Source organism: Equus caballus, chromosome 3 (genome assembly GCF_041296265.1).
Source record: "Equus caballus isolate H_3958 breed thoroughbred chromosome 3, TB-T2T, whole genome shotgun sequence".
Lineage (NCBI taxonomy): Eukaryota > Metazoa > Chordata > Mammalia > Perissodactyla > Equidae > Equus > Equus caballus.
The window spans coordinates 93,828,568-93,856,196 of NC_091686.1; the positions used below are offsets into that span (position 1 = coordinate 93,828,568).

The 27,629-nt window shown below is 37.3% G+C and overlaps 1 protein-coding gene and 1 pseudogene across 1 annotated transcript in view; both read right to left on the reverse strand.

Moving 5' to 3' along the window:
• KLB (klotho beta) overlaps positions 1–13,595 on the reverse strand; it is a 32,773-nt gene extending 19,178 nt beyond the window's left edge. Inside the window, exon 1 of the mRNA XM_001495198.5 lies at positions 12,721–13,595. Coding sequence (XP_001495248.3) covers positions 12,721–13,545 — 825 coding nt within the window. The 5' untranslated portion in view covers positions 13,546–13,595. The remainder of the gene's footprint in view (positions 1–12,720) is intronic.
• Positions 13,596–15,135: 1,540 nt separating this feature from the next.
• On the reverse strand, positions 15,136–22,211 carry LOC100064259 (small ribosomal subunit protein eS24 pseudogene; annotated as a pseudogene).
• Positions 22,212–27,629: the final 5,418 nt, after the last annotated feature.

Below are 27,629 nucleotides of genomic sequence, written 5' to 3' on the forward strand. Positions count from 1 at the left end.
ATTTCAACTATAATATTACTAAATTAAACTAACACCTGAGCTAGAATCTAAACCCGGCAACACGAAGAGAAAAAAGTATAGAATAAATTTCATAATTAATTAAATGAAGAAGCATCGGTGGGTTTCCCCAGATATTAGAAGGGAGCTTAGAAGAAATCAATGTTAGTAAATTGGAACTTTATTGAAGGTCAGGTTCCTTGCCCAAGGAGAACATTTGCGTGCCAACTTTGCAGAGGGTGGAATGATATTTTAAGCTTTCTGGTATTAGTACATTAACAATAGTGGTCCTGTTACTAATTTTTTCATGCAGCTGGACCATATCTCAGAGTGTAATTGAAGCTAAACTGGCCTGTGGTGACTTGAAGCCTTTCCTCAGGATTTAGGAATGAAGAGTTAAAGACAGTCAATACAGAAACCACAAATAATATAATTATTACAATAACAAAAATCAGACCTATCATTTTTGGGCCCGCAACAAAGGCAGATTTACCATGAACCTAAGGAAGCTGAAGCTTTAGGGTCCCTCACTTGCATGGGGCACTGTAAATGTCCTAGGTGGGTTGGGAGCCAGGTTCTGAGTGGAAGCATTTCTAGGTAAGTATTTCTGATAAATTCCCTAAAAAGGTCACAGGAAAAAAAGGAATCTGAATCTCCAAGACTACAGTAATTTATTGTGATATTTTTCTCATTCTAAATAAATGTTTACTTTTGTACCAACTTTTGTGTTCATAATTTTGTGGGGTTTTCTTCCTTAAAGAGCACCCCTGGACTGGCATACAATACTTGTTGAATGAATGCCTGCTACAGAACAGCTAGTTTGTTGGTCCCCTGACACACATCGTTGAAAATACAGCCTCTGTAAGGCAGATCTTATTTTTCCCATTTTAGAGAAGAAACTGGAGTTCACAGAGGCTGGACAGTGGTGGAGCAGGGATTGGAACCCAGGCCTCTCTAATTCCTTTACTAAAACCATCCTGCTTCTATGTCCTGCCACTTCTAAATTTTGAAGCTGTTGGGGAAAGGCTATTTGACACAAACCACAACATACTGTCTTAAAATTGTATTTTCTTTCTGCTATACTTGGTTATTAAAATAAACAGTCCTGGAATGAAGGTACCATATCCCACTCTTGCATGCTGAGAGGAAAATATCTATGTATGTCTGGAATTCAGGATCACCTAGAAAGGTCATGAAGGACCTGCCAGCAAATTTGGGGTGTTCAGAAAACCATGTAGTTGTCCAAGTGCCTAGCACAGCATGTAATGTTTATATGTAATTCCCTGTGCCTCTTTGCTAGAACCAGCCATATGGCATTGTCCTCACTGATATCAGAGGCTAAATGGATCCCTCGGAGAACACTTCCACAGTTGACTGTCTTGACTGAGGATGGTGATCTTTACATCATTGTCAATGTCAGACTCAAGGGGAAAGGGATGCTGTGCTTGCATAGTGTTTAACACTGCAGCACCTTCAAACAGGTCGTAATCAAATGGTCCTTTTTTTTTTGAGGAAGATCAGCCCTGAGCTAACGTCTGCTGCCAATCCTCCTATTTTTGCTGAGGAAGACTGGCCCTGAGCTAACATCCATGCCCATCTTCCTCTGCTTTATACTTGGGACGCCTACCACAGCATGGCTCGCCAAGCAGTGCCATGTCCGCACCCGGGATCCAAACCAGCGAACCCCAGACCCCCAAAGCAGATTGTGCGTGCTTAACCTCTGTGCCACTGGGCCAGCCCCTTAAATGATCCTTAAAGATGAGTGACTTTCATGATCAAATATAACAGAATAGTGATTAAGTTACAGAACCGTAGAAAATTAATAACATAAATAGCAATAGCAACCAACACGTCTCTAGCGCCAAACGTGCCAAGAACTGTTCAAAGCCCTTTCCATGTGCTGTCTCATTTCATCCTCATTTAAATCTTGCGAGGCAGATACTATTACCATTCCCATTTTAGAGGAGAGGAAACCAAGGGGTAGAGAGGTGAGGTAACTTGTCTAGTTTCACGAACTAAGTCAAGCCTGGGCTGTATTGCTCTGAGTTCCGTGCTCTTGCATGCTAACTAGAGGTAGAGGACAGACCTGAGAGGTCATTTGGTCCAATTTTTTAAAAATTTCCAGTATAGGTGAAGAAACTGAAGCCCAAGAAATAAGTGACTTGCCCAAGGTCTCAGTGACAAAGCTGGGATTAGAACTAAGTCCTTTGGCTTTTTAGGTCACTGTGATTTCCGGGACATTATGCACATTAAATTATGTGCCTCTGAAACACACTTTTACACCTTAGGCCAAAGGTGATTGAACAGGCTGTGAAAATCCAAGGAGGTATGCAACAGACATGGCACAAAAACAAGGGCCAGTATACTGAGAAAGCCGTGTGACAGAGTTTGGGTGCCAAGAACACTCTATAAAGAGGCAGGCTGACAGTGATGGTCTGATTATGCCTTTATCCAGCCTCACCAGCTGGGGCACCACCTCAGTACCCAGTCGAACAGAGAGTGCATCAGCATTACCTCCTGTTGTGTTTTTTTCTCTTACAGAAATTGTACACATCAGCAAAAGCAAGTTTAGATAAATCATTTTTATTTATCTTCATCCTTCTACCCATGGCTATTATTTTATCCTTTTCTTCACTCTTTATTCATTTACATTAATGAATTGCTTAAATTCAACTCTGTAAACACTTATTTAACAAATACAAGGCAACTTGGCAGGCATTTAGAAAAAATGTTAACAAGATATCTCCTGCCTTTTCTATGACCTCTAATGGGAGAGAAAATTACAGAAATAAGTAGAACAAAAACAGTATATTTCTATGTTTCAGTTAATCAGAAATGATAAGCAAAACACTGTAATAATATGATTCAAATTTTGTAAAAGCATATGACTATATCTATGTGTTTATATATGCACAGAAAAACATTTGGAGGTTGAACAAGCTGCTAACAGTTGTTGCTTCTAGGGTATGGGGTTAGGGAGTAAGAAAAGAAGAGATCCTTCATTTGAAACTTTACGTCTTTCTGTATTGTTTGAATGTTTTGCAGTAAAAATGCATTATTTTCATAATTTAAAAAAGTCAGGGGGTCAGCCCCGTGGCCGAGTGGTTAAGTTCGCACGCTCTGCTTTGGCGGCCCAGGGTTTCACTGGTTTCACTGGTTCGAATCCTGGCGTGGACATGGCACTGCTCATCAAGCCATGCTGAGGCGGCATCCCACATGCCACAAATAGAAGGACCCACAACTAAAAATACACAACTATGTACCGGGGGGTTTTGGGGAGAAAAAAGGAAAAAAATAAAATCTTAAAAAAAAAAAGTCAGGAAAATTGGTTGGAGCTGATAGTTCTATCAGTGAGTTTAACTGCTCTATGCTATTGCGCTTCAGTTTCTCCAAAGTTCCAAAAATTTCAAAGGAAAAAACAGAAACTTGAATAAAAAGTTCAGTTATTCTGGATTTCGTTATATGTTAAAGAATGTTTTTTTACTCCATGAGAACATGTTGATATTCAAAGGTAAAAGGAGGAAACATGCAACACAGACGTGATTAACATGAGAGAAGAATCCATAACAGTAAACCCAGCTCTTTATTTAAGACTCAGTCACATAATCTCACGTCAAGATATGACGCTATGAAGAACCAACAAATGAACTTCCCCAAACACTGAAAGATCCTGGTTTTCAGCAGCCTCAAGGCTCCCCCAAAACATTTTCAAATAGCACCACCAGATCATCGAGGAACCACTTTAATTACTTCGTGACTCACTCTCCAATGGTTAGTGAGTTAGAAGGTTCTAATTATCCTCAACGTCTCCACTACTTTTCAGCAACAGAATCATTGTGAATGTTCAACAGTTTTAATTTCTCCTTTTTCTTTTAACATAGACTATTTTCTAATGTTGAGTTTTCTCAGTGAGACTTTTTCTATGCAATGAAGGGACTTATTTTATGCTATAAATGAACGTAAAGTTCCCTCACTTCACAGTTTCATCATATCTAGCACTGTTTCCATTACTTACAATATTTTCTGATTTCCAGTTGGGCCTAATTTTCCATGTATGAGAGTGTTCATATCAAATCAAGCTGTTTAAATACGATCACAGTGTTATTCTCTGAGCATTTATAATTGCATTTATTTAAACTTGTTAATCATTCACTGAAGTATAACTTTTCTACTTAATGATTAGAAAAAGTAAATATTGCTCTCGTGAAGGTTTGAGAATACCAGTTCTCGTCTACAAATAGATTTTTCACGTGACTCATATCTAACAAAGGTATTCTGGTTATAGAAACTGTCTCTGGCAGTTCTTACTCGCAAGCAATTTTCATCTTTTATTCAGATTTGATTAGAAACGTCTAAAAAGTGCTATTTTTAACTTGTTTGATCATTATTTCCTATATTTTGTTAGTGATGTCTTAGGTCCTAATGGAGATGAGTTGGGATTATAATATAGGTTCTATGCATTAGCTTATTAAATGAATAATTATGTTAACATTTATCTAAACTTTAGATTGTATTGCCAAGGGTACGTATGTGATTTAACATCCCTTAAATGGGACACTAAAGTCTTGAGCAAATGAAAATTAAAATCACGCGGACGAATGAAAATCCTCATGGTTAATATATGAGTCAGGGATAAACGGGTCATGGGCTTTGTGGACAAACACAACATGTCAATAGATTGTTTTGGTCTTTAAATAGGCAGTGAAGTCAAATATCTGTTGAGTCAGCTTCAGCACAAGTGGCTGCCACGGGTTTCGAGGCTGTAAATTGTTCTTTTTCATTGAAGCTAGGTAGCTGATTCATGTCATCAAACCTTGCTAACTCGGTTCAGACAGATAACATTTGAATTTTGGTTCTAACAGTTATTATGGAGTAAAAAACCCACGCATATACAGCTGTGTAAACTCAGGTAAATTTATCTGGGCTTCAGTTTTTTCAGCTATAAAATGGCTGTAAGAAAGCCTACCTGGCAGGGTTGATGTGAGCATTAGATGAGATAATATATGAAAAGTACCTAGTACAGTGTCTGACACTACAGCAAGCATACAATAAAGTATTCTTCTTATAATTATTAAGAATAGTATTATAGGGGGCTGGCCCCGTGGCCGAGTGGTTAAGTTCGCGCGCTCCGCTGCAGGCGGCCCAGTGTTTCGTCAGTTCGAGTCCTGGGCGCGGACATGGCACTGCTCATCGGACCACGCTGAGGCAGCGTCCCACATGCCACAACTAGAAGGACCCACAACGAAGAATACACAACTATGTACCGGGGGGCTTTGGGGAGAAAAAGGAAATAATAAAATCTTTAAAAAAAAAAAAAAAAAAAAAGAATAGTATTATAGAATGTCAACAAGTCATCTGTAATAATTGTCTCATTCTCCACTTTAAGAATTAAGACCAGGGGCCGGCCCAGTGGCACAGTAGTCAAGCTTGCTGCACTCCACTTTGGCAGCCTGGGTTCACAGGTTTGGATCCTGGGTGCCGACCTATGCTACTCCTCAGCCACGCTGTGGTGCCGATCCACATGTGAACTGGAGGAAGATTGGCACAGATGTTAGCTCAGGGCTAATCTTCCTCAAAATAAAAAAAGAATTAAGATGAATTTCTGTTCTTTCTTCTCCCCATTTCTGTGTTCTTTTTTTTGTTTTGTTTTGGTGTGGGAGGGGAAAGTAGTGGCAGGTAACAAATGATTGTTTTCAACCTTCTTTTTTCTGTCCTTCTTTGACAGAAAAACTTGGCCTAGTTTTTTAGTTACAAGATTTGGCAAAAATTAATTTTGGTACGTTATTGTCTTGCAACTCAAGTTTAACAAGGGAGTTTTTAAAAATTCCTGTATTTTTTTCCGAGAAGAAAAAGTCATTTCAGCTGATCCTCGAAGATTTTGCTTCTACCTAACGAAGACAAGCTAAAAAAGGCTCCTGCTAATATTTCCATTTCAGAATATTACGCTTAGTCTTCAAGATATTGCTGGGGGCTGGGCAGAAGAGGTTTAAAAATGACATTTAATCTATTTAAAAGTGCCTGTGAAACACTGCAGCCTTCTTGGTCAAGAACGTTGTTACAGCAGTCTGTTGGCAAAGAAGGCTTAGCTATTAATCACGTGAATGGTGACTTTTTCTTTCTCCAAAAGCCCGAGCACATAGTTGTACATCCTAGTTGTAGGTCCTAGTTCTTCTATGTGGGATGCTGCCACAGCATGGCTTGATGAGTGGTGTGTAGGTCTGCACCCAGGATCCGAACCTGTGAACCCAGGCTGCCGAAGTGGAGCACAGGAACTTAACTGCTACGTCACCAGGGTGGCCCTGAATGGTAGCTTTTTCACAGCTGTTTTTGCAGTTTTAACACTAAATTTTGGTTAAGAATTTCAACAGAGCTTTTAAGTGTACTATATAAAAATGATTTTCTTTGCTTTTAAAACATAAAATATTCTCTTTACGTTATTTTATTTATTTTTTACTTTTAATTGTGGAAATTGTCATCACACATAAACACAGAAAGAATAATATAATGAACCCTCATGAACACATCACTCAGCTTTAAGAGGTGTCAACTTTCTACAGCTTGTTTCAAGATGGGCTTTTAATGTAAAATTTTTAGGAAAAACTGATTTGCATGTTCTGAAAAGACTATATGTTTATGCCAGAATCTGTGTTGGGGTGTGTGTGTGTGTCTGAAATCCACTTTTATTCAATTGCAGTTTTCAATTCTTTCTGGGACAAGATAGGTCTTCCTTAAATAGAAAATAATCAATTGAATTATGTATTAAATACCTAAAACATACCCAGCCTTGTGTGAACTTCTCTGAAGAAATGATGCCAAGAAATGCTACAACAAAGTTCCTGAAAGAGGTGGGAAAACAGAGAATAAATAAAACCTTATCCCAGGCTCAGGAACAAGTTGGTAAGGCCTTGACCTAGAGTAGAATTTCCCAACATTGCTTGTCCTGAAAACCTCTTTCACAGTATTAAGCAATCTCTTGAACCCCTGAGGAATTTAAAAAATTATTTCATCATTTGTGTGGTATATACAAAAAAGTGTTGACATACATTTGATTTCATAGAAGTCTATTTTATTAAAGGTTGGATTGAAAAGTTTGTTTAAAATAAATTTAAAATATTCAGAAAATAAATTGTATTTAAAATGCTCAATACGTAAATATAACTATTGGCATTTTCTAATTTAATAAATATTTGTACATTATGAAAATTATTTTATCTACATAATAAAAAGCATTTTATGACACATTTAAAAATTATTATTTATTTATTTATTTTGCTGAGGAAGAGTCACCCTGAGCTAATGTCTGTTGAATCTTCCTCTTTTTTGCTGAGGAAGATTTGCCCTGAGCTAACATCTGTTGTCAATCTTCCTCTTTTTGTATGTGAGCCACCATGACAGCACGGCCACTGACAGATGGATGGTGTAGGTCTGCACCCAGGATCAGAATCCAGGCCGCCAAAGCAGAGCGCACCTAACTTAACCACTAGGCCACAGGGCCGGCCCCCTCAAAATAAATATTTTAAAGAAAAATATTTTAGCAAATAATAGTACCTGTTGCACTTGGATATGCAAATACACAAAAAAGGCAACATGAAAAGCCAACATAAAGTGATGCACGACAATGTAAAATTTGTGAAACACAGTGTTATGGCATCAAAAAAGGATAAAAACGGCTAATAACATTTTGTTTAACTCTTGAATTTTGCTTTTTAAAAAAGTATAAGCTTTCATGGGCCAGCCCCGTGGCCGAGTGCTTAAGTGTGCCCATTCTGCTTGGGCGGCCCAGGGTTGTGCCAATTTGGACCCCGGGTGCAGACATGGCACTGCTTATCAGGCCATGCTGAGGTGGCATCCCACATGCCACAACCAGAGCACTCACAACTAGAACACACAACTATGTACTGGGGGCCTTTGGGGAGGAGAAGAAAAGAAAAAAACGTATAAGTGTTCAAAAAAGTAGGTTTAGTGTTTTGTTTATAAATAACTATATAAGAGAAATGGTTTGGGGCAGCTCTTTCAAGTGTTTGATACATAACACAAAGCCACTAGGGAGAGTTTATTCCCAATGTTTGAAAATCTAAATTAGATATCATCATCAATGTTATTTCCTCACTTAACATTTTTTAAAAACATTGTTTCTTCTCTAAAAACATCCTGATATGCTATAAGTTAATTTTGAGTTTAGGTATGAACCTTACAGATCTGGTCAAAATCTCCCTGAGGCAATTTTATAAAATTGATTTTATTGCAATTTCATGTCCTTTATACTAGTTAAATTTCAATGTCCTTGTTCTTTATGCTTTGTGCCTTTAAGCAGCTGTCTATTATAAGTATAAATCAGTGGTTTTCATGGGAGGAAAGGGGGAGGAGCTTTGCCTCCCCATCCCCACCAGGGGCCATTTGGCAATGTCTGTAGACAGTTTTGGTTGTCACAACCCTGGGACAAGGGTGCTACTGTCATCTGGTGGGTAGAGGCCAGGGGTGGTGCTAAACATCCTACAATGCACAGGATAGCCCATCACGACAAGGAAATTATTTGTCCCCAAATGTCAGTTGTGCCAAGGTTGAGAAAGCCTGGTAGTATATAACCAGTACATGTCTATGAAAGATAATGATTTAAAGCTATGAAATGATCAGACGTAAAAGTATATTTCTATGAAACATAATGATTTAAAGCCATGGAAGCATGGAGTGGAGTATTTAGTGGAGTAATAAACCGAATGAGTTACCATCTTATGAGCAAACTCATCTCCCCAAACCTCTGCGCATGTTTCCTCAGAGGCTCTCAAATGTTCCCTTTTAGGGGGCAGAAATCCACAAATTCAAGTTATTATGCAAATTTATTGATATAACTTGAAATCCAAAATTCAAGTTATTATGCATTTTTATTGATTTAAAAATAGAATGAAAACAGACACCATTATTGCCTTTGCCAATGTGAAATCTTGGGGCTTCGCTGATCTAAGGGATTAGCACATAGGCCAAACAGGCTGGAATCTGACTCTGGGATTTTAAAAACTGAATTTTGGAGAGAAATCTTCCCTCTGCAAAGCAGAGAATGACCCACAAGAAGAAATGGACATGAGAGATCGAGATAAAGGGCTTCCGAGAGTGTCTTGGTTATAGGGTCCGTTCATCACTGTGATTTGGTTACCGAGCCAGGAGATTGCTCATTTCTGCTTAAGTCAACTTAAATTAGGTTTCTGTCACTTGTAACCAAGAGTCTTGACTAATACACCACTGGATTAATATAGGCAATATTTCAAGAATTAGCAATAATGCAATGAAATATGACTTTTGAGCTTGTGATTGGTTCTTTGATTACAAGGTTTAAGAGAGAAATCCTAAATCACTCATTCAACAAACATTTATACCTAGCACATACCTATCATTCTGTGCTAGGTGCTGGAAACACAAAGATAAATAAAAAATAATCTCGCCTTTCAAGGAACGCGCAGGCTAGTTGGGAGACAGAAAAGTTCCTTATGATATGAGTGCTATGACAGAAGCAAGCACATCTTATCATGGGAGCCTTCAGGAGGGGCACTAACCCTAACAGGTCAAGAATATCTTAGAGGTGGTGGCTGCCTAGATTGAGTCTTGAAGGACATTAGGTGGGTAAAGCAGGGAGTAAGAAGGGCATTCTAGGTGGATAGAGCGCTAGCAGAGGCAGAGTGGAGAGGAATAGTAAGGTAAAATTGAGACACTGCTAGTAGTGCTTTATAGTGGAGTGCTGGGTACAAGGATTTGGCATTAGTGATGGGGATGGGAGAGTGGCCAGGAAAGAGGCTGGAAAGGTGGCTAGGGGTTGTGTCTTGAAGATCTTGATGAAATATCAGGACTTCATCCCAAAAGCTTTGGGGAGCCATTAATGGATTTAATGCAGGGGAGTGACATGATGCTTGTTAGTCATAACGCTCTGTAAAATGGGGATAATAATAGGTACCTGGCAAGGTTGTTGCAAAAATTATAGATAATATATAAAGCTATGATTACTGTGCTTGGAGATAGCCAAGCCGGAAAATGCACCCTCTTTCTGTTCCAAATATTGTTACAAACTCAGAGTGGAGCATCCCTTAGTAGGCATGATTATGGCAAATTTTTACCTGAGGCTTAGACTCACTTTAAGATAATCAGCAGATCTACAATAAGGTGGAATCTACATTCCGGGTCAATCTCAGCACTGGCTAGACCATTCAGGTCTCCTCCAAACCAGGACATTTCAGACTGGGATGGAGTTTTCAAGATCATCCTGGAACTAAAAAGACCCCAAAAGCCCCTATGAAATCTTTTCAATATCTGAGGATTGGGGAATAAAGTGGTCTATAATCACCAATGAATTTAGTTTTCTATTAGGCTTATCTTAATAAGTGTTATTGGACTAAAAAGTAATCCTAAAGAATGCCTCTTGTGGGTCACAGGTGGCACAACAAGGAAGAAATACTTTGTTGCAACATAAAATATCAAATTAATCTTTTCTATGTTCAAGGAAGGACAGAGAGGGGAAAAGTGGGGAAAACAAGTTCACCTCAGGCCACTAGACCATGGCAAGATTTCCCTCTGGCGCTAGAAATCATGGGCTTATGCAGCATGTTTCACTTTCTGACTAATTTCAAGAGACCCCTTACACTCCTTACTTAGGTTAGTGATTTAGAAATTTTAAAGAGATGGAAGAAATTATCTGGAAAACAATAATTTAAAAATATAATCCCTCAATTTAAAACAACAAAATTCCTCTCATTCTCAGAGAGTGCTAGTTTTGTGTTAAAGGCAGAGCTTATCTCAAATAGAGAAAAACTAAAAACATCAGAAAATATAGCACTTTATATGCTAAGTTTGGAAGCAATATCTGTTAGTTGCAACATTTTCCCTACGTATTTTTATCAGCTGGCCAGTTTTAAAGGCTTTAAATTAACCACTTATACATACTTTTCATGAAAATTCTAATTGTTAACGTATTTCCAGGTAACCAAAAACTTTTCAACACTTTAGAATATTTTTCTTTATAAAAAGGTTAAATAAACATATGTGTCCATGTATTTGCAGAGAAAACTTTAAAAAGACTATATAAGAAACTATTAACAGTAGTTTCCTCGAAGTTGGGATTGTCAGGTGAAGAGGGAGAGAGGAATTGATCTTTTTCACTTTCTATCATTTGGTACAATCTGATGTTTCTCACTTTACAGGAGCATATGTTGTCTTAATAATTAAAAGAACTAGATACAAGGAATGTTTTTCTAACTTATATATGCATAATCTTCATAATTAATAGCTATAAGTTTTCACTCCTTTAAGGTCTCATTTGCCGTATCATAGTATATCCACACACATTAATAATATATTCTATATACAACTCTATTCAAAGATATGTAAATGACCTTGAAATCCTAATGCAGTCTGTTGACTGCAAGGGTGATGTGACTGAACCACAGCACAACACACATGTAGAATAATCCAGAAAGTTCAAAAAGAAAAGAAGGGTTAGCAGGTATTTTTGTATGTGCAAACTTAGATATGGAATTATTTTATGTTTCTATACATCTTTTCTATTTCTCTATATTTAACATTTGATTATTAAAAAATCAAATTCCTTCTCCTAGCACATTATGAAACTCTTCTAATAAGGGATTTTCATTTTCAAAATGTAACAGGTGTCCAGAGTAATTTATTTTTCCCAAGTAAACTATTTGGCTCAAAAAGTTAAACCTGATTCTAGATATTAACTTCAGTGTGAGGTGAAATCTCTTGAAAATGCCTGAAAGACTGCTCTTTTAAAAACTTTCTTAATAAAGGCTTTCAGAGTTTAATTATGTTGTCATATACAATCCCATGTTCACAGCAGCTGCATTTTACTCTGTAACCTTGGGCAAGTTATTTAATCTCTCTAAGCTTCAGTTTCCTCCTCTTTAAAATGGGGATAATGGTAGGACCTAGTCCATAAGGTTGCCATGAGCAGGAAATGTAATAGTGCAAGGAAAATGCTTAATGTAGTCTGTGGCACGTAGTAAGCACTCAATAAACATTAGCTGTTATTTTGCTTACATTTTCGTATTGTTTTAATAATTGTGACATTTCCCAACATAAACTCTGACTTTTGAAATACACTGCTTTAAAACACTTAGTAGACCATATTCTTCCAAGTTTTTATATTACTAGTTTAATTTTACCTCCCAGAACAATTAATCTCATCTTTTCTGCCATGTGCCAAATAAACCAACTGTGAAGTACGTTTATTTCAATTCCTGTACTTAATGTGTATCAGTTATCCAACACTTATTTAGCTTACTATCACTAAGTATTACTAAGAATAGCAATACTAACAACAAATACATATTTGAAATGGTCATGTAGACATAATTCTGAAATGGTTGCATGTTGTCAGAAAAGAGTTTCGACAATTAAATTTATAAATACTGGTTTTCCACAGAATGAAAGCAAACTCATATTCTCTCACTTTAATGTATAATCGTAGCTTTAAAAATAGTTAAATAATTTTGAAAGTGCAACTTTTAAGGGAAATAATTGGATTAATACATTAATAATAGCTTAAATAAAACATCCACTAAATATGCAAACTGAGGACAGAAATTGTGAGTTAGACTAAAATTAGTTCAGTTGATTTCAATAAAAAGAATTATTTAAAAGGAAGATACATTTCTCAGTGTTTCCTTTTAGCTCCTGCTCCTTATATTCTGAAGCTATGATATGAAGCCAGCTGTACAGTACCTTGATCAGGTTGTGTCCCACAGCGTAGACAGCTGCTAAATTTCCCTTCTCTCCAGGGGCATGAATACCTGTCCCATACCCATGCCAGGCAACTAGATATGGGTTGTGAATTGTAATCCAATATTTGACACGGTCCCCAAACATCTGGAAACAGTATGTGGCATAGTCATTGAAGATATCTATTATGGTTTCATTTTTCCACCCCCCATATTTTTCTTGTAGTGCCAAAGGCAAATCCCAATGGTATAAAGTAACTATAGGTTCAATGTTTCTAAGTACTAGGGCGTCGATAAGGGTATTATAGTACTGGAGACCTTTTGCGTTGGCGACAGCCACGATTCCATCAGGGAAAAGTCTTGGCCAGGAAATTGAAAACTGATAAAAAGAAACTCCTATAAAATCCAGGGCCGATAAGTCTTTTTCCAGGAGAATGTAACTGTCACTGGAACTATTCGTGCTGTTGGCATTTTTAAGGTGTGTATGGATGAAATGATCCCATATAGAGAGTCCTTTTCCGTCTGTCTTCCAATTCCCTTCCACTTGAAATGCTCCAGTCCCAACGCCCCAGAAAAAGTTTTTAGGAAAAGTGTCATAGAGAAACAGCTGACTTTCATTTACCGGACTAAAATTAGGATTTTTAGACCATATAGCTCTTCCATCTCCAGAGAATCCGGTCACAGCTCGTAGGAGAATAAATACTGACAGGATGACAGATCTTTGCAGTCCCCCGTTGGACATTGTTTTCCTATAGCGTGTGTTTCTTTCATCGGAGCCGGAAAAAATCCATTCATTCCCTGGAGAGCCTGCCGCCCAGCTTGGATTCATTTGCCACTCACTGCTCGACTGTCTTATCAAGGCTTCAGTAAAAGCTTGTGATTGTAAAGCTCTGTCAATGATTAGCTTGAACTGTGAGACTTAGGATGGGTCATGCAGAGCAACGTAATTTGAGGGAGGCGGCACTAGGACACTTACACCACGTTTCCTTCTCTCTTATTATGGGAAAAATTAGACGAAAATGCATCAGGGATGGCACTTCGAATGTGAACTAAAACATATATCAACAATGAACAAAAATACCATATTTCATCTGTAGCCTTTCATATTGACCCAAATCTTTTCTCAATGTTTTGAACATTATTGAATAAAGTATATACCTTTTCTATTTTTATAGTTTTTGAGTGGTAATTTTAGTATTTCACATTTCAGGAAAAATAATCATATACAAAGAAATAGCATTCCTATATGCCAATAATAGAGAATTATAAAACATAAGATATTACACTTGCACAAAAATAACACATCTAAGAATAATCTTATTAAATGCTACCTATTTTAAGAAAATTATAAAAATGTGTTGATAAATTTGAAAGAAGGTAAATGAAGAAATACACACCCCTTGCTGGGTGGAAACACTGAATACTTTCCAGTTTAAATTACAAATTCAATGAACTTTTAACTAAAATCCTCTAATCCCAAATTTTAGTTCAACAAAACTATTGTGAAATTTCTTTGAAAAATAAATAGGCAGCAATTCCCAAAAAAACCCCAAACAAACCTGAAAAAGAAAAGAGTGAAAGCATAGACTACATTCAGATATGAAAACATAAAAAAAGCACAGTTTAAACGTGATTCTGAAATAAGAATAAATAAAAAGAAATATTGTGCAGAGCCTTTAGCCTCCAAATCACCTTTATAAAATTTAATGTTTTAAATATTTCAAATATCACATACTAATGAGAGGCAGAGTAGTTAATAGTTTGGCCCCTAGAGTCGGACCGCCTGAGTGTAAATACAGCCGTGTGGCTAGGAACGTGTTATATAGCCTTTGTGTACTTCAGTTTCCTCTTGTGAAAGAAAACGCATAATAATAGCATCTACTGCTGGATTGTTGTGAGGATTAAATGAGTTAATACACGTAAAACACTTAGAACAGAGACTGACACATAGCAAGTTCTCAATAAACATTGCCCTTATTTTTACGTGAAGGGGAACGATATTCAGGAAGCAGTTGAGGCTAGGATTTAGCATTAAAGACACTATGTTTTGGCTCCTGCCTGTATTTTTAGCTTTCTCTCTCCTCAGTTACCATCTGTAGCACCCTTCCTGTTAGCCATAACAAACAACTTTTACTAAGCTCTACACATATTGATGGCTCATATCCCTGCTCCTTGGTGTGTATGCTCTCTAGGATGCGTCCCGCCTTCACGTACCTCATGTCTCCCTGTTCTTCAAAACTTCAGGACCCCCTCTGGAAAGCCTTTCTGACTCCCCAGTTTGACTTTGTTTCTTTACTTACGTTTTAAATTTTATTTTATTAATCTTCTTGTTTATTAATCTTCTCGTGAACAATCTGCACAATCACCGCAGACAAAGTCACTGTAGAATCTTGACTCCTTCAGTTGTCCAACCTCCAGCTCACCTTTCGCCGGCACCAACGCTGGCCTTAGCGGTCTCCCTGACCTTCCCACTCCGTTCTTGTTCTTTTCGCTGTATTCTTGAGGTCTGTTTCTTCTCATACAGGCCAAGTCTTGCAAATCTATGTTTGGGTTAGTTTTTTAGTTGCTGTAATCCGAGGAATCGTAAATCATGCTGAAGCCAGTTGTCTTGCCACCACCAAAATGGGTTCTGAATCCAAGTACAAAGATGACGTCTTGTGTGATCTTGTACAGTTTGGCTAGTTTTTCCCGAATTTCTGTCTTAGGTACTGTTGCCTTCCCAGAGCGAAGGACATCAATGACCATTCGTTTCCCCTGAAGTAGTCGGTTGGTCGTGAACTTCAGGTCTGGATGGTTGCTGTGTCCCTTGTGATGGCAGTCAATCCTCAGGCAGCCAGCGAGGGAAAAAGCCAGTTTGATTTGATTTAGATGGATCTCCCTTGTGTTCCCATGGCAGCCCGAGCTTTCTTTATCATGACACTCATTGCACAGTAAATCAGTAAGTCACACAATAAATTCATCTGTATCCTTTGTTCGACTGTAATCTGTCTCTCTTTTTTAAAGACAAGGACCAGGACTGTTTGGTTTCCTATTGAGTGTCTGGGGCCTAGTAGTTACAAAAGGATATACTGAATGAGTGAATGTACCTATAGCATACTATGTACACTCCATCACTGCATTTATTATATAATATTATTATAATCCTGGAGCTGTCACCTCCACTAGACTGTAAGAATATCTCTTATCTAAATTTTTATTATCGCTTATCAGAGTGGATGCTTAATCATTGTCTATTGAATGAGTGGAGTTGATACAATTAATTCACTATTTATAAAATAATTTTTTTTCCAGGTTTATTGAGATACAGTTGATGTATAATACTGTATTAGTTTAAGGTGTGCAATATAATGATTGGATATACGTATACACTGTGACACAATTACTAAAAATACAATTTTTAAATGTAATAACTTATGCCCTCACAAATTAATTAAAAATATATAGCCACAGAAATTGTTAAGATGGTAAATCTTACCACAATAAAAAAAAATAGCCACAGAAAATTAGAAGAAAATAGAAGTAAATATTAAATTATATAAACATATAGTTTATATGATCATATAAACAATTTAACTATAATTAAAATATCTAAAAAATTAAAAGTTGAAAGACAAATAACAAACTTGGAAAATGTTTGAGTAAATCTAGAAGGCAAATGGACAACTTTTTTTTCTGTTTTTAAGGAAGATTTGCCCTGAGCTAATATCTGCCGCCAATTCTCCTCTTTTTGCTGAGGAAGACTGGCCCTCAGCTAACATCCATGCCCGTCTTCCTCTACTTTATATGTGGGATACCTACCACAGCATGGCTTGCCAAGCAGTGCCATGTCCGCACCGAGGATCTGAACCGGCAAACCCCAGGCCGCCAAAGCGGAAAGTGCACACACAACCACTGCGCCACTGGGCCGGCCATGGCCAACTTTTTATTATATAAGTAATTCACACAAATCAATAAGAAAAACACCAAATAGATAAATAGCCAAACAACATTAATAAAAAATATACAAAAGAGGAAATGTAACTGTATAGCTAATAAAAACATTAAATAACCAGTGATTAAAAACACGTATAAAGATAGCTACATAATATTTTCTCTTATAAAATTAACAAAGTTAAAATAAATGATGAAAACCAATGTTGATGAGATTGTAAGACATTGATAATTAGAATACAAATTTGTATAATATTCATGGAAAGCAATTTTTCAATGTATCATGAACCTTGTATTTTTTCATATCTTTTCATCTGATTTCAGCAATTTATCATAATAAATTAATTCTAAGTATATAAAATGCTATGTGTGCAAATATTTTTATAGTAGCATTATTTATGACAGAGGGAAATTAGAAATAAAGATTCATTCACAGGAGAATAATTACCGAAAGCACAGAACATCCATTTGATGAAATATTGTAGTCATTAACATTTTCAAAGAATATGCAGTAACATTAAAATATTTAAGATAAAAAACTAACTGAAAAAATCCTGACGGTAAGTTGAATAATCAGTATGATTATAATGGTGTAATAAGTTATAACAAATATATAGAATTATAAGAAAATACAGGGGCCAGCCAGGTGGCACAGCAGTTAAGTTCGCCCATTCTGCTTTGGCGGCCCAGGGTTCACTGTTTCGGATCCTGGGTGCGGACCTATACACCACTCATCAAGCCATGCTGTGGTAGGCATCCCACATATGAGAAGTAGAGGAAGATGGGCATGGATGTTAGCTCAAGGCCAGTCTTCCTCAGCAAAAAGAGGAGGATTGGCAACAAATGTTAGCTCAGGGCTAATCTTCCTCAAGAGAAAAAAAAAGAAAGAAAATATATTTACTATACTGTATTTGAATGGAGAACAATAGTTATATTTTCCTTCTTTTATATGTTTAATTTTTTTTTTTTTTGAGGAAGCTTAGCCCTGAGCTAGCCACTGCCAATCCTCCTCTTTTTGCCGAGGAAGACCAGCCCTGAACTAACATCCATGCCCATCTTCCTCCACTTTATATGTGGGATGCCCACCACAGCATGGTTTTTGCCAAGGGTGCCATGTCCACACCTGGGATCTGAATCAGCGGACCCCCAGCTACTGAGAAGCAGAATGTGTGAACTTAACTGCTGTGCCACTGGGCCGGCCCCTATATATTTAATTTTAATAACAAAAATGAACATAAAAATAAAAAACTAGTCAATATTAGATATAAAAGTTTATGGATGAGCAATTAGATACATTCCTGCTAAAATTAAGAAGAAGGCAAGGATCTCTACTCTCACCACTTCTATTCAACATCATACTAGAAGTCCTAGCTAATGCAATAAGACAAGAAAAGGAAATAAGAAGTATACAGATTGGGAAGCAAGAAATAAAACTGTATTTGTTTGTGGTGATAATGATTCTCTATGTAGAAAATCCCAAAGAATCAACCAAAAAAAAAATCCTGGAACTAATGAAAAACTATATCAAGTTTGCAGGCTACATGGTAATACACAAAAGTCAACTGCTTTATTATTTACTGGTAATGAACAATTAGAATTTGAAATTAAAAAGACAATACCATTTACATTAGCACCAAAAAAAAAGATTAAACACTTAAGTGTAAATATAACAAAATATATACAAGATCTACATGGGGAAAACTACAAAACTCTGATGAAAGAAATAAAAGAAAATCTAAATCAATGGAGAGATATTCCATGTACATGGATAGGAAAATACTGTAGTGGTGGATCCATTTATCAAAACCCATAGCATGTTCAACACAAAGAGTGAACCCTAATGTAAACGACGAACGTTAGTTAATAATAATGTATCAATATTGGTTTGTCAGTTGTAACAAATGTACCACACTAATGCAAGATATTAAAAATAGGGGAAATTGGAGGTGGGAGGGAGTGATGTGCTATATGGGAACTCTGTAGCTGTAGTTGCTCAAGAAAAGTTCTATTAATTTTAAAATATTTATTGACAAAGGCTAAGTTTTTTCACGGGGGATGACTGGCCCTGAGCTAACATCCGTGCCCATCTTCCTATAGTTTACAAGTGGGACGCCTGCCACAGCATGGTTTGATAAGTGGTGCATAGGTCTGAGCCCGGGATCCAACCCGGGGAACCCCAGCCTGCAGAAGTGGGGTGTGTGAACTTAATGGCTACACCAGTGGGCCAGCCTGACAAAGGCTAAGTTTTGAAATGTGTACTGAGTATTTATTTGCTAATGACCAATAATTTATCATTAAATTATTTCAGATTTCGTATGAGAAAACAAAGGAAATGGATAATTGTCAGGATAAGTTGATTAAGCCGATTAAATTGGAACATACGTAGATAAAAACAACATAACTTCACATGCATTAGGATGGATATTATGAAAAAAAAACCCCACAAGGAAATAACAAGTATTGGCAAGTATGTGGAGAAATTGGAACTCTTGTGCATTGCTAGTGGGAATATAAAATGGTGCAGGTACTATGGAAGACAGTATGATGGTTTCTCAAAAAATTAAACATGGAATTGCCATTATTCAGCAATTCCACTTCTGGGTATAACTCTAAAGAATTGAAAGCAGGGACTCCAGCAGGTATTTGTACACCCAGTTTCAAGGTGGCATTGTTCACAATAGCCAAAAGGTGGAAACAACCCAAACGTTCATCAATCAATGAATGGATAAACAAAATGTGGTATATAGATACAATATTATTCAACCTCAAAACGGTATTAATTTCTGATACACGGATGAAACTCGAAGACATAATGCTGAGAGAAATAAGCCTGACCCAAAAGAACAAGTATTTCATGATTCTATTTACATAAGGTAGTTGGAGTAGTCAACTACAGAGAGAAGTAGAATGATGGTTGCAGGGGCTGAGGGGAAGGGAAAATGGGGAGTTATTGTTTAATGGGTAGAGAATTTCAGTTTGGGAAGATGAAACAGTTCTGGAGATGGATGGTTATGATGGTTGCACAACAATGAATGTACTTAAGGCCACTGAATTGTACATCTAAAAATGGCTAAATGGTAAATTTTTATTTTTTTGTGGCTGAGTAGTCTTCCAGTGTATATACACCATATCTTCTTTACCCAATCATCAGTTGATGGGCACTTAGGTTGCTTTCATGTCTTGGTTATTGTGAATAATGCTGCAATGAACATAGGGGTGCAAAGATCTATTTGTATTGTTGATTTCATGTTCTTTGGATAAATACCCACTGGTGAGATCACTGGATCATAGGGTATTTCTATTTTTAATCTTTTGAGAAATCTCCGTACTGTTCTCCATAGTGGCTGCACCAGTTCGCATTCCCACCAGCAGAGTATGAGGGTTCCTGTTTCTCCATATCCTCTCCAACACTTATTATTTCTGGTCTTGTTAATTATAGCCACTCTCACAGGTATTAGGTGATATCTCATTGTAGTTTTGATTAGCAATTCCCTGATGATCAGTGACGTTGAACATCTTTTCATGTGCCTGTTGGCCATCTGTCTATCTTATTTGGAAAAATGTCTGTTCATATCCTCTGCCCATTTTTTGATGAGGTTGTTTGTTTCTTTCTGGTGTTGAGTTGTATGAATTTTTTATGCATTTTGGACATTAACCCCTTGTCGGATATATGATTTGCAAATATTTTCTCCCAGTTGGTAGGTTGTCTTTTCATTTTGATCCTGGTTTCCTTCTCCTTGCAGAAGCTTTTTAGTCTGATGTAGTCCCATTTGTTTATTTCTTCTTTTGTTTCCCTTGTCTGAGTAGACACAGTATTCGAAAAGATGCTGCTAAGACCCATGTCAAAGAGCATACTGCCTATGTTTTATTCTAGGATTTTTTATGGTTTCATGTCTTCCATTCAAGTCTTTAATCCACTTTGGGTTAGTTTTTGTGTATGGTGTAAGATAATGGTCTATTTTCATTCTTTTGCATCTGTCTGTCCAGTTTTCCCAACACCATTTATTGAAGAGACTTTCCTTTCTCCATTATATGTTCTTGGCTCCTTTGTCAAAGATTAGTTGTCTATAGTTGTGTGATTTTATTTCTGGGCTTTCAGTTCTGTTCCATTGATCTGTGTGTCTGTTTTTGTGCCAGTACCATGCTGTTTTGATTACTATAGCTTTGTAGTATATTTTGAGGTCAGGGATTGTGATGCCTCCAGCTTGGTTCTTTTTCTCAGGATTGCCTTGGCTATTCAGGGTCTTTTGTTATTCTACATAAATTTTAGGATTCTTTGTTCTACTTTCATGAAAAATGTCATTGGGATTCTGATTGGGATTCCATTGAATCTGTAGATTGCTTTAGGTAATATGGACATTTTAACTATATTTATTCTTCCAATCCATGTGCATGGACTATCTTTCCATTTCTTTATGTATTCTTCAATTTATTTCAATAATGTCTTATAGTTTTCAATGTATAGGTCTTTCACCTCCTTGGTTAAATTTATTCCTAGATATTTTATTCTTGTTGTTGTGATTGTAAATGGGATTGTATTCTTGAGTTCTCTTTTTGCTACTTTGTTGTTAATGTAGAGAAATGCAACTGATTTTTGTAAGTTGATTTTGTACCCTGCCACTTTGCTGTAGTTGTTGATTATTTCAAATAGCTTTCTGGTGGATTCTTTAGGGTTTTCAATATACAGAATCACGTCATCTGCAAACAACGAGAGTTTTACTTCTTCCTTTCCAATTTGGATACCTGTTATTTCTTTTTCTTACCTAATTGCTCTGGCCAAAACTTCCAGTGCTATGTGGAATAGGAGTGGTGAGAGTGGGCACCCAATCTCATTAATTGTTTTCTTCATCTCCAGGATTTCTGTTTGGTTTTTTTCAGAGCTTCAGTCTCTTTGATGAAGTATTCCTTCTGCTCATTAATTTTATTCCTGAGCTCATTGAACTGTCTTTCTGAGTTTTCTTGTAACTCATTGAGTTTCTTTGTGATAACTATTTTGAATTCTCTGTCACTTAGATTGTAAATTTCTGTGAATTCAGAATTGGTTTCTGGAGACTTGTCATTTTCCTTCCATTCTGAAGTGTTAATGTAGTTCTTCATGGTGTTTGATGAAGTGATCCTTTGCCAGCACATTTGTGGTAGTATCAGGTCACAGATTCTGCCTGCCGCCATTGTGGGGGGAGCAGGAGCTGTGTCTTCTGATCCCACTCCATCTGCTGAAAGTTGTGCAGGTAGGGCTATTCTGTGTTTGCCTTGGCCAGCCCCAGCTGTTCTGCAGGTTGTGCTTATGTGGGCAGGACCTCTGTGCTGGGGAGACGAGTTGGGCAGCCTAAGTGAGGCTTCTGTGCTCATCAGGGGATCAGCTGAGCAGCTGTATGCTAGGTGGGAGTGGTGCCTCAGTTGGTCCTGTGGGCTTCCCTACTCTGCCACCGGGGGTGTGTTCCAAGCATGCAGGGTGCCTTCTCACCTGTGCTGCACTAGGATAGAGGGGTGTCCATGCAGAGGTTGAGCTGCTGCCACGTGGTAGAGAGCAGTCCCAAGGCCTGGCCGCTGCAGGATGTTGGGCATTCCCATGGGCCAGGCTGCTACTCCAAAAGCGTTCACAGATGCCAGGTTTTCCCCACCTCCTCTTACAGTCACACCAGCTGCTGTGTGGGAATCCTTGAACTGGCTTGCTCCTGCTGGTGAGTGGGAGGGGTGTGCTTACTTAGTTCCACTGCCTCCTGGGTATCCACTCCACCCACCTTCAGATGCATAGCTTTACGGATCTCTCAGCAGTCCTGTTGTGCTGTGCAGGGAGTCCTCTGCTAGTTAATCAATGTCCATTTAGTTGTAACCTAAAGGAAAGAGACTGAGAGAACAACTCACTCCACCATGTTGCTGACGTCACTCTGTAAATATTCTTTATTTTGTAAACTTTATATTTGTGTATTTATCACAATAAAGCATTCCTTTTGAAAGAATGAATGAAAAAAGACCTTGATGAATAAATAAACCTTAATGATGATAATAACTTAGTACTGAGTCTTAAAGAATTCTCCAATATTTATGAAAATAGGTTATGAATTTTTGAAATATTTATGATTTAGTGAATCAGTATAGAGGCTTCATCTCTCTTAAACAATTATCAAATATTTACTGAATATTTTGCTCATAAAAGGGCCCATGTTAGGTCCTAGGAGAGAATATATATGCCCCTACCCTCAAAGTGTTTACAGTTTAGTCAAGGAGAAAACATAATAAAAACCATAAAATGTCTAAGACTACAAAATATTATCTCTCAGGTACCATGTGAATGTGAAAAACATTCACACTCTAGGAATTCTATTTTCAAAACATTGCTTCATAATGCTTTGTACAAATGACAGAATTTTACAGTTGGAAGGATCCTTAGAGATCATTCAATTTAACCTTTTATTATATAAATCAGGGTTTTGAGACCAAGATAATAGAGACCAGAATTCATCATTCAATAATTCATTTATTCATTTGACAAATTTTTATTGAGTATCTACTATGGGTCAAGCTCTTTGTTGGAGGTTGCGATTTATAACCAATGTTACAGTCTTCACAAATCTTATAGAAACACATAGAAACAATATATAATCCAGCGTGGTAAGTCTGTGCGTGTGTGTGTGTGTGTGTGTGTGTGTGTGGTGTGTATGTGCATGTGTGTAGGTAGAAGGGTGGAGTAGAGGTGCCTGAAAACTGTGAGTTGAGTCCTAAAAATGAAAAATGACAAGATGTTCACCAGAGGAAAGAGGGAAGGGGGAAGGGAGGCTATTCCATGTAGACGGAGTAGCATATTTGAAGTCCCAAAGATGAAAATGTTTGGCAAGTGGTTCAGGATACCCAAGTCATAAAAGTTAGTGGGGAATGGAAAGAAATGATTTGCAGATATTAGCAGGGACCAGGTTACAAAGGACTTCATGAACCATGTTACTGGAATTTTGGCTTTATCTTGAAAGAAAAAACTGCTATTGAAAATATTTTAAGCAACTGTATGAGTTAGGTTAATACTGTACAAATAGACCTCAAAATACAAAGCCAAGGTCAAAATAGAAAGTCATTTATCACACATTTGTCTGAAGAAGAAGTTCCCAGTTGTCAGGTGGCTCTTTCCCACAGTGATTCAGAGACCCTGGCTGCCTATGTCTGTGGTTCATCTCCCTCCCTAAAGCCTCACAGTGTCCTCACCCCCTGCACTCATCAGTTAGAAGTGGAAATCTTAAAAGCTTTGGCCTGGAAGTGATGTACATAATTTCTAATCACATTCCACTGAAGAAAATAGTCACATGGCTACCTCTAGATACAAACTGGGCTGCACATGAAGCCTCTGGCTGGGCAGTCACTCTATATTCTACAGTCAATGCATAAATTTTGGTGTTTAGCTAGCATTCTCTGTCACAAGAGGGTGACATGATCAGAGCTGCATTTTAGGAGAATCATTCTTGCACTGACCACAGGGAATGGGTAATAGTGAAATCAGGGAGAATGTTTAAGAGGCTCTTTGGTTAATCCAAGTGAAAAATATTTTGGCTTGAACAAACATAGTAGCAGTGTAGATGGGGAGAGACAAGTTCAAGAATTAGTTAGAAGACAATGTCAGCAGACCTCAATAATCAATTAGATGTTGAGATTGAGTTTAGGAGACAAGTCAATGATGACCTAGATTTCTGACTTGCGCAACTGGGTAAAATTGAGAATCCAGTAGACTTTGAAAAGCAGATGGTGGTGTAAATATTTTGAGTTTGCAGCATGAGATATCCAATGGGCAGGTAGGTACTTGAGACTAAAGTTTGAGGAGCGATCTTTTCTGAAAGTATAGATGTGGGCATTATCAGTCAGCCATAGACAATAGTTGAAGCTCTGGAAATAAACTGAGATGAATCACATATGGAGAGGTAAAAAATTATTTTTTCTCAAGTCTTTAAAAATATTTTTATATTGTTGTAAAATATACATAACATAAAATTTACCATATTAAGCATTTTTAGCTGTACAGCTCAGTGGCATTAAGTACGTTCACATTGTTGTGCAACCATCATCACCATCCATCTCCAGAACTCTTTCATCTTCCCAGACTGAAACTCTGTAACTATTAAATGATTTTCCCCTCCCCTCAGCACCTGGTAGTCACCATTCTATTTTCTGTGTCTATATGAATTTGACTACTCCAGGTACCTCATGTAAGTAAAATCTTACAATACTTGTCCTTTTATGTCTGGCTTGTTTCTCACAGCATTATGTCTTGAAGATTCATCGATGTTGTAGCATGTGTCAGAATTTAATTCCTCTTTAAAGCTGAATAATATTCCATTATACGTATATACTACATTTTATTTATCCATTCATTGGTTGATGAACATTTGGGCTGTTTCCACCTTTTGGCTGTTGTGAATAATGTTGCTATGAACATGAGTGTATAAATATCTACTGGAGTCCCTGCTTTCAGTTCTTTGGCGTGTATACCCAGAAGTGGAATTACTGGATCACATGGTCATTCTTTGTTTAATTTTTTGAGGAAGTGCCATACTCTTTTCTACAGTCTCAGTGTTTGCTGTGCATCCGTATCACTTTCTGAGCTTTAAAAAATACGCATGCTCAGTGTCCATCCCTGGAGACTGATTCAGTAGACCTGAGTAGACACCCGATTTCTGTTTCTTTTTAGAATTCATATTTTAAAAAATATTAGTAAATTAAGAGGTGGGGGGCCGGCCCAGTGGCGCAATGGTTAAGTTCACACGTTCCACTTTGGAGGCCCAGAGGTCGCCGGTTTGGATCCCTGGTGTGGACATGGCACCGCTCAACAAGCCATGTTGTGGTAGGCGTCCCACATATAAGGTGGAGGAAGTTGGGCACGGATGTTGGCTCAGGGCCAGTCTTCCTCAGTAAAGGGAAGAGGATTGGGGGCAGATGTTAGCTCAGGGCTAATATTCCTCAAAAAAAAAAAAAAAAATTAAAAAAAGAGGTGGTTTTTAAAGAGTGAAAATAAAAGAATATGAAACAAAAAGTTCAAGTCCCCCCTGTTAACATTTGGAGTGTATCCTTATACAAACGCACACACATTTTGTATTTTTAAAAAACATAAATATGATCACACACCATACATAGTGTAAGATCTTTCTATGTCAGTACACATAGGTCTAGCTTGATGTTTTTCAACGGATGCATAATATTCTATGGTATAGGTGAACCATATTTTATTTATTTAACCATTTACCTACTGGTAAATATTTATGTTTTTCCATTTTTTCTATTACAGACAATTCAGCATTTAACAACCCTGAATTCATAACTTTGCATATGTGAGAGATACAAGATATTGCTAAAACTGGAATTGCTGGGTTAAAGGGTATGTACATTTTCTATGTTCATGGATATTTCCTGACTGCCCTTCAGAAAGGCAGCTGATACTTTTAAGCTCCTACCATTAGTGCATGAGAGCCAGTTTCCCGTACTCTACTTGACATCGGGTATTACTAGTCTTTCTTTTTTTGTTAATATGGTAAAGAAAAGATGGCATTTCATTTCTGTATTCATTTGGGTTTCTCAGATTACTAATGTTTCCATATATATATTTTTTTTTTTGAGGAAGATTAGCCCTGAGCTAACATCTGCTGCCAATCCTCCTCTTTTTGCTGAGGAAGACTGGCCCTGAGCTAACATCCGTGCCCATCTTCCTTTACTTTAGATGTGGGACGCCTACCACAGCATGGCTTGCCACACGGTGCCGTGTCCGCACCCGGGATCCGAACTGGCAAACCCCAGGCCGCCAAAGCAGAACATGTGCACTTAACTACTGCGCCACCAGGCCGGCCCCCATTTTCATATTTTTATTAGTCCTATGTATTTCCTCTCCTGTGAGTTGCCTTTTCATCTCCTTTGTTTACTTTCCTGTTTTTGTCTTTTTCTAATGAATTAGAAGGAGCTCATTAAATATAAAGCATTAAATCCCCTGTGTGATATATATGTTGCAAATATTTTCTTACAACAATTTGTCTTTTAACTCTTTTTAAAAATAGTTTTATTGAGATATAATTCCAATACCATACAATTCACCCACTAAAAGTATACAATTCAATGTTTTTTAGTATATTCAGAGTTGTGCAACCATCACCACAATCAATTTTGGAACATTATTTAACTCTGGTTTTTGTTTTTTTGGCTTTTTTTTTTGCTTGAGGAATATTGTCCCTGAGCTAACATGTGTGCCAATCTTCCTCTATTTTGTATGTGGGACGCCACTACAGCATAGCTTAAAGCAATGGTGTGTAGGTCCACACCCAAGATCCCAACCTGTGAACCCATGGCTGCTGACGCAGAGCACATGAACTTTACCGCTGTGCCACCGGGCCAGCCCCTTTAACTCTGTCTTAATGTATTTACGTGTGCAAAAGGTTTTCATTTTTGTGCAAACAAATTTATTATTCATTTCCTTTAGTGTTTCTGGACTAGGAAAGCAGTCCCCATTCTAAAATTATAAAGATATCCTCTTATATTTTCTTTTTAGTACTTCTACAGTTTTGTTTTTCATCTGTGTTCTTTTTAAAATTAATTTTTGTTTTTATTAAAGTATTTATTACCCCAGTCCCTTTTCCACTTCCAGCTCTTTAGCTGTTCTAGAATTTGTACATCTCCGCATTTATTCTTTGCATAGTATTCAGGTACTACTACCTTTCAATTCATTAATGTTAGACTATCTATTGATTTTCTATTATCAGAGATAAAGACTTAGGTCTCTTATATCACCATTTCCTGTTGGTAAAAAAAATTACTTTTTTTGTTAAATTGATATTTAGGGTTTGCATTATTTTTAAATAAATGTTATTCATTGCTGAATATTGTTGTGAACTGTGATTGTGTTCTGTCTCTTTGTTTTTCTTGTAGTTTAATAATGGCCTTGTTTCTTCATTTGCTTAGTTGTCTTTTATCTATTGCTAAGTCTTCTCACAACTGCCAGTAGCTCTCAGTACAATTTTCTAC